A 7964-nucleotide genomic window follows, 5' to 3' on the forward strand; every position below is an offset into this window, starting at 1 on the left:
TGGTTAGGGAGATGTGAAGGGTCCTTTGTGTGGTTCTCCTTTTTTAATGTTATTTGAAGAGGCTGGAGAGATGGCTCAGTGGTTAAGAGCACTGGCTGCTCTTGCAGAGGACCCGGATGGCGCTCACCTGGCTGGGGTTTCGGCTTTAGTCCTCTGTCCTGTGGGGAAGAAACAGTGTCAGTGTGACATCAGTGCTGATCCTCTATCATCCCTCTCAGCTGTCCTCTGTGTGCAGACCACCTTCAGAGGACAGGGGAGCAGAGAACCTGCCCCAGGCAGTCAGAGAGGTGCCTGAGCTCCCTCTGCTGGGCTGTGTCCTACACAGCAACCTCCCCAGATCTCTGCTAGGTCCATGTCCACCCCTGTCTCCTCTGTTTCCTTCACCAACCTTGAGTTTCCCTCACTCCACACCTGCCTCATCTACTCTGCATTCACCAGCCTTTTTGTGCCTTTAGAGACCGTCTTTTTCTGGATTATATTTCACTCTACTGGTCTATTTGTCTTGGTCCATATTATGCTGTTTTAATGACTGTAGTTTTTTTAAATTGTCACTTATTTATTTTATGGTTGGGAGTGTGCCACAGTTTTTATAGAAGTCAGAGGACAACTTGCAGGAGTTGATTTTTTCAATATGTGGCTCCCAGGCTTCCACACTGACTCCTTTTAAACTCTGAGGGCTCCTGTAGCTTAAAAAAAAAAATCTATTGTTCATTTATTTATTTATATTTATTTAGCTACTGTAGCTTTAAAAGTTTTTAGTTGATGTTATTTTGTTTTGCTTTGCTTTAAGAATTTTAAAATTATCTGCACCTCTTTTGGTGTGGATGCCATGAGAGCAGAGGCCTGTGGGATTCAGGAGAGGGCTTCCGATAATTTGCCTGGAGCCAGAGTTACAGGCGGTTGTAAACTGCCTGATGTGGGTGCTGGAGCAGAACTCAGGTTCTCTGCCCGAGCAGCCAGTGCTCTTAACTGCTGAGCCATCCCTCCAGCCTCCTGTTGCAACTTTGATAAACTCTGGGATCAGACAGTGGGGGTGTTCCATTATTGGCCATTTTTGTTATTTCATTTCATTTTGTTTTCGAGAATGTATGTGAAATTGAGAAGATGAATTATTTTTCAAACTCCCATTGTACTTTAGATAAGAATTATATTGAATTTACTGATTATTTTTGTAGTACAGACATCTTTTTTTAAAAAAAATCCTTAATTCATTTTTATTGTATGACTGCTTGCCTGCTGGTATTTCTGTTTGCCACACATGTGTCTGGTCCCTGTGGCAATCAGAAGAGGGCATCAGATCCCCTGGAACAGCAGTTACAGGTTATTGTGAGCCATTGTCTGGGTGCTGGAATCAAACCCTAGTCCTCTGCAAGAGCAGCCAGTGCTCTTAACAAATGATCCGTCTCTCCAGCCTCCTAATACAGACATCTGAACTAATTTTTCTATTTTAAGAATGAGATGATTCCTACTCACCCGCTTCCATTTTCTTTGAACAATGTCAGCCACTGTGTTTTGGAGAACAAGTCATTTGGTGCCTTAGTTTAGGCTTTTTCACTGCACCCCCCCCCCACAGAGTTTCTCTGTGTGGTTTTTTTTTTCCTTTGCGTGTCCTGAAGCTTGCTCTGTAGTCCAGGCTGGCGTCCAACTCACAGAGATCCTCCTGGCTCTGCCTCCTGTGTGCCTGGATTAAAGGCATGTGCCACTTCTGCCCGGCCTTCCCTATGTGTTTTTAGATTATAATTTTAGTTTTAGAGATTTACTTTCATTTGTGTGTGTATATATATATGTGTGTGTGCATGATTGTGTATGCCATCCTGTTCCCATATGTCCAAGCAGGCCAGAAGAGAGCCCTGGGTGCCTGAAGCTAGACTTACAGGAGGTTGTGAGCTGCTCCATCTGGGTGCTGGGAACTGAACTTGGGTCCTCTGCCAGGGCAGCAAGTGCTCTTAACTCCTGAACCATCTCTCTATGTTTTTTCTTTTGATTTATAAATACACTTTATTTGTTTGCTTTTTGACAGCTCTGTGAGATCCACACAGGCAGGTCAAATAGACTCAACTGGTTAGCCCACTCCTAACTAACCCAAACAATTAAATTGTTTTCATTTTTTAATTGTTTGAGTTAGGTTAGGGTTAGATTTGAATGAAAAATCTTCATAACAGGCTCATCTATTTGAAATCTCTGTTGTATTTGGGAGGTTGTGAACCATTTAGGAGGTGCAGCCTTCTGGAAGAGGTGTGTGTCACTGGGTGTGCGTTTTGAGAATGTATTGCCCCCACCTCACTTCCAGCTTTCTCCCTGGGTTTTCTGCATGTGTTGCAGATGTGACTTCTCAGTGTCCTGCTTCAGCTGCCCCTCCACTATTAACCTTCCTTCTGGACCACAAGCCAAATCCAATTCTTCCTTCCACAAGTTACTTTTGATCATGATGTTTTATCACCACAGTGGAAAAGTAACCGCCATTACACACTCTCAAACAGACTTCCTCTTTGTGTCCCTATATGGCTTGGTGGTTTCACCAGAGTGTTTCTCAACACACTTAGACTTGTTCCTGTTCCCTGGTCCCCGTGTCATCCATCTAATCACTGAGTGTTTGTTTGAGGTCTTCCACACACAAGGATGACTTTGAACTACTGATCCTCCTGCCTGCCCCTTCCACACACTGGAGTTACAGACATGCACTACGACGCCAGGCTAATCACAAAGTCTGAAAGCTTTTTCCTGGACATTTTCCTGGTTCTGGCCGTTCATCCCCATGTGCAGCTCCACTGTGGCAAAGTGACACAGCCTGGTCCCCTCCAGTCTGTCCTCTGCACCCTAAGACTGTGATGTCAGAATCCAGCTGCTGCTCAGGGCACAGCACCGCCCTTCACCTCTCACAGAGACACTGCTGTCCAGACACTGTTCTCTCCAGCTGACCTGCTTCCATCCAGGTCCAGGGGTTCTCACCTGGGGAGTGATTTTAGTCAATGATGGTATTAGTGACCACACATCCTGTTCCCTTTCCTGCCTCCTCCTGGTTCAGCTTGTGCTTGAAACCATCCCTATCCCCAGAAGGATATAAAAAGAACCCCCCTTCCCTCTTTGGAGTCCCTGCCATGTGGGTGGAGCCTGAAATCTCCTTAAGTACCCTGCCATGTAGATATCTACATTCTTGTCTGTCCATAGCATCGATAACCTTCAGTAAACTCCTTCCTCCCCGGTAATCTGTTTCAGTGACCCTCTTGAATCCCCATCTGAGATTTTCACACACACTGATGTCACCATAGCAGGATGCTGTGGAGGCCACTGCATTTTTCCTCTGGTATCAGAGACTTGGGGACCTGAATTACCAGGTTCCTTTTGGTCATTTCCTGCCTCCCCCACCAGCACCGCACTGTTCAAGAGTTCCTGAAATGGTTTCCCTTTCCTAGAAGGCCAAAGAGTGTCCTCTACATGCCTCCCAGCCCTTTTCTGGCTATTTCGTGGAAGGAGGAGGGTTGAGATTAATTCTCATATAATCCAGGTTAGTCTTGAACTCAAGATCCTCCTGCCTCCACCTCCCAGGTGCACTTACTGAGGTTTGGATCACCACTGGCTGTCAGTGTTTTCATTTTTTAATTGTATTAGATGTTTTTATGCACCATGTGTGTGAGTGTGCACACACCATGGTGTGGGTGTGTTAAAGGACAACATTCAGGACTCAAGCACTTTCCTGACTCAGCCATGCCCTGACCCTGGCATCTGGGCTGTTGTCAATCCACATTGAGGACTCTGGTGTGGACTGTTCTCGGAAACACTCAGGAAGTCTGATGGGGTGCAGTCTTGGACCACTTACCTTTCCTTCTCCTCCACCTGAGGAACACTGTCAACCCCAAGACCCCAGCCAGGAGTACAGCAGCAGCCACTGCCAACCCAACTCTGGTTCCCAGACCCAGGGTCTGATTCTTCCTGCTCTTCTTCCCTTCTGTGGCTGTGAGTGCAGTTCTGGTGAGTGCAGAAGTTGCAGAGGTGGGGCTTGGAGAGGTGGTCCTGGGGGCTGGGAGGAGACAAAGGAAGTCAGCATTGAACATGATTGGGAAGTGTAAGCCAAATAAACCTTTTCCTCCCTAAGTTCTTTGGTCATGGAATTTTTCACAGCAATAGAAACTCGAACTAGGACACCTGCTGGCCCCTGAGTCCCAGGTAATGCACTCTGTTCTATTTTCAAGTCCTCTTTTGAATGCCCATAGTGATCTGCTGAGGGATGATTTCTGTCCAAGATGCTGCAATATGTCACCTGCAGTACCAACTCCATTTCCCCAATAACAGTGACTGTACCCTGCTCTCACAGGGTTTGGGCACTTCCTGTGCAGAACAGCCTGGGGCTTTGGTTTGTGTAAGTGGAAATTTCTGTTTCTTCAACAGTTCCTAAATACCTGGCAGCTGCTTCCCAAATTACCACCCAGAGACTTATATAATTAATATATATTATATTATATTAATATAACTATATATAAATGTTCTGCTGGTAGCTCTGGCTTATTACTAACTGGCTCTTACACTTAAATTAACCCATAATTTTTTATCTATATTTAACTTGGTACCTTTTCTCAGTAGGGCAGTCTCATCATGTCTCCTCTGTTTCTGCCTGAGGACTCCTGATCCAACACTTCCTCTTCCCAGCATCCCCAGAGATCTGTGTGTGTTGCCATGCACTTGTAATCCCAGTACTTCAAGGGGAAAATAGGCAGGTCACTGGGACACACAGCCAACTGTCCTTGGCTACTTTGTGAGTTCAGCCCAGAGTAAGATCCATCAAAGGAAACATAAGAAGAGAGACAGAGAGACAGAGAGCTAGAGAGAGGGAAAGAGAGACACAGAAAGAAATCTATCACTAGGGGTCTCTTTGCTTAGACGTGAAAGAGAAAACGTGCAAAGAAGAGTACTATTGAATTTGGCTACAAAAATGAAATTATGGAAAGAGAATTAATAAGCCAACCACAGGATTCCTTTCAATACTTGTTGCAAATATTTCTCCAGGTGTGATATCTTTGCCCTAAATGAGGATATTTTGCTCAGAGAAAACATTTCTTTCTTTCTTTCTTTTTTTTTTTTTTGGAAACATTTCTTTTGAGGTTTGTGGATGCAGCTCAGTGGTGGAGTGCTTGCCTAGGGTGCACGAGGCCCTGAGTCCATCTCAAGCAGGGGACACAGGAGTGGTGAAATGCCCTTTTGGTCGCAGCTCTTGGGAAAGAGTTCAAGGTCATCTTAGGTTATATAGCAATTTGAGACTAGCATGGACACATGAGACTCTGTCTTAAAGAAATGGAAAAAAAGAAAATTGTCTTTTTATCATTAATTTAATAATTTTAAAAACAATAGGCAAGAATATTCAGTTAATGAATTAATTTTTAAAATGCTGATAAAAATACTGATGAAGAACTAGCAGTGGAGGTGAGGTGTAAGTCAATGACAGAGCCCTTGTCTAGTGTGCATGTGGCCTTGGGAACAACAAAAAAACATGGTGTGTCTTCCTGAAGCAGAGGAAGGCATGGCTGCCTTAAATTGATTGTTCTACAAGCACCTAATAGATATCTCAAAGGTTGGAGACATTGGGAAAGGAGGAAGAGGGAGGAGGCTGGAAGAACAGGAGCCATTTAGGGAAACATGTAGGAGACACAGGAAATGCAGATCAAGGTGCCTGTCAGCTCTGGCTGTGGAGTTTATCCTGAACCAGCACAGGGGTAAGATGAGGAGTGGTTTGCCAGGGGAGGTGGGTGGGTCTAACCTGGAAGGGACAAACCCACTTATCACCTGCACTGCTGAGAATTGGTGATATAATTAATGATAATTGATTATTATTTGACTATTAATTTTATAATTTATTTTCAGCAGTGGTACATGAATGTGTGTATGTGTTTGTGTATCTCTGTGTGTGTTTGTGTGTGTGTGTGTTTGTGTTTGTGTGTGTGTGTGTGTGTGTGTGTGTGTGTCAGAGGTTAACCTTGGGTGTTCCTTCCTCAGATGTCATTCACCTTATTTGTAAGACAGACCACGTGACCACCTGTAACCACAACACCGAGGGAGATGGAGACAAGAGGATCAATGGGGCTTTACAGTCCATCAGCCTGGCCCCAAACAGTGAGCTCCAGTTTCAGTGAGAGACTCTGCCTCAAGGGAATAAGGTGGGTCTTCCCAGAGGAGGAATCCCAATGACCATCCACTGTGGCCTTCCCAAACAAAAAAATGAAATACACCCCCCAACACACATACAGGTGAACCCATGCAAACACACACTCACACACACACACACACACACACACACACACACACACACACACGTTTACACCATATGTACACACTCCACAAAATCAAGACAGAAGAGAGGTAAGCAATAGTGTGAACTCAAGCAGAGGCCACGTGTCTACTGGTTGAGAGATGTTTGGAGGTAAAGGGTCCCTTATGGGGCCTGTTCCTCACCAGCATACTTTGGGCAGGGCTTGCATTCTTCATGTGTCCATGTCTCTCTCTGTACAATGACCATGAGAGTGCCCAGCAGTGGTGACAGGTGGCCAGGGTAATGTCCACTCAGTGACTAGGCTGGGCCTGTGTGCACTCTGTGTGGAAGCTGCAGTTACAGCTGCCATGGAGGAGGAGAAGTGACCAGAGAACCTGATCATGGTGAGAACATGAGAGTCTGTGTGGGAAGGTGGGGGATGGGGAGGAAGGAGAGGAAGAGGGAAATGAGGGAGGGAAAAAAGAAACTGGGGCAGGGAGAGGTGAGGGATGTGTCTAGAGACTGGTGAAGTGGGGGACCCAGAGGAGGAGGGGTACCCGGGACCAGAAGGCCCCTACTGTGGAAGGCACGAGATATGGTGTAAAGTCTAGATCTAATGGAGACCCTGACACAGGACCATGTGAAGGCTGCTCTGTCCTGGAGCGGCTAGATCCACGTGGATTTGTGTCAACGAGGGTGGGGTGGGCAGGGCGGTAGTCAGTTTGGAGAAAGGAGCAGGAGACTGGGCCATCTGGGAAGAGCTGACTGGGGGTGGGGTGGATCTGAGGGCAATGAGGGGCAGCTCAGAGAGAGCAGCTAAGGCTTGTGGATGGTTGTGGGGTAGAGGAAGGTGGAGTTGTCAGAGCTCTGGGGAGGAGACAGAACACATGAGAGGAGTCTGTGGGAAGGACCAGAAGTGTAGGATCTCTAATGACATCTGTGGTACAAGGAAGTCAGGGTCCAGGGCCTGACCTGGGATGTGTTCACCAGGAGTGATGGTGAGGTTGGTCCCATTAATTGACTGCCAGAACTTAATGCCTTCTCTTGTGTTCAGAAGAACTCGGCAGAAGTACACTGTCTGGTCCTTCTTCTTCAAGTTCAGGATTTTGAGGACTCCAGATGTCTCAGGCGGTGTCCAGTTCAAGATGAGCCTCTTCTTGAAATGTTTATGTATGAAAGGTGGCGTGGAGTTGTAGATAAATTCCCCATGATAGTTCTTCCATCTCCAGAGAATCCTCATCTGTGGATCCTCTGCCAACTCCCAGGGAAAGTAGAAGGAGAAGGGGATCTCGATGGAGCTGCCCTGGACACCAGAGAGGTGTGCTGGTTGGTTGACCCCAAAGGCATTTACTCTGTTAGATCCTGGGAAGTACAGAAAGCATCTGAAGCCGCTGCAGGGATGGAAAGGAATGCCCAGACCTTCCTGAGCCTTCACCCACAGGCAGCGGTGGGACACAGGGCAGGACTGTCTCTTTGTCCTACTGTCCCATATGGACAGGACAGACAAGGAAGGGTTGGGCTGGACCCACTCTGAGGATGAGCTCTCTCTTGGGACACAGAGCACTCACTGGCTCCTCTAGCAGACCCCTGTCCACATGACAGCCTGCTCTTCCCAGCCCCACTGGCCCCTCCTGTGGTTAGGGCAGAGTCCCTGCTAACAAGGTCCCCACCACTCACCAGCTTGCAGACATGCAGCTGACATCAGCAGAAGCAGGATCCAAGCCAT

The 7964-nt window shown here is 46.8% G+C and overlaps 1 protein-coding gene across 1 annotated transcript; it reads right to left on the bottom strand.

Moving 5' to 3' along the window:
• Positions 1-7964, bottom strand: LOC143270402 (paired immunoglobulin-like type 2 receptor alpha). Its single transcript, XM_076560330.1, has 4 exons — positions 7916-7964; positions 7211-7600; positions 3818-4018; positions 1-158 (listed from the first exon to the last, which is right to left on the bottom strand). The coding sequence occupies exons 1-4, from the start codon at positions 7962-7964 to the stop codon at positions 124-126; spliced, it is 675 nt and encodes a 224-aa protein (XP_076416445.1). The 3' UTR covers positions 1-123.

Source organism: Peromyscus maniculatus, chromosome 23, assembly GCF_049852395.1.
Source record: "Peromyscus maniculatus bairdii isolate BWxNUB_F1_BW_parent chromosome 23, HU_Pman_BW_mat_3.1, whole genome shotgun sequence".
Taxonomy (NCBI): domain Eukaryota; kingdom Metazoa; phylum Chordata; class Mammalia; order Rodentia; family Cricetidae; genus Peromyscus; species Peromyscus maniculatus.

What these genes read in the sequence shown, in the direction of transcription:
- LOC143270402 (XM_076560330.1), bottom strand. Translation starts at nt 7,964, where the DNA reads ATGGCTTGGATCCTGCTTCTGCTGATGTCAGCTGCATGTCTGCAAGCT. An exon ending in TCCTGGTGAACACATCCCAG is followed by an intron (nt 4,019 to 7,210) that starts GTCAGGCCCTGG and finishes GTCTCCTCCCAG; the next exon opens with CCCCCAGGACCACCTCTCCA. An exon ending in CAGGTGGAGGAGAAGGAAAG is followed by an intron (nt 159 to 3,817) that starts GTAAGTGGTCCA and finishes TCTTCCCCACAG; the next exon opens with GACAGAGGACTAAAGCCGAA.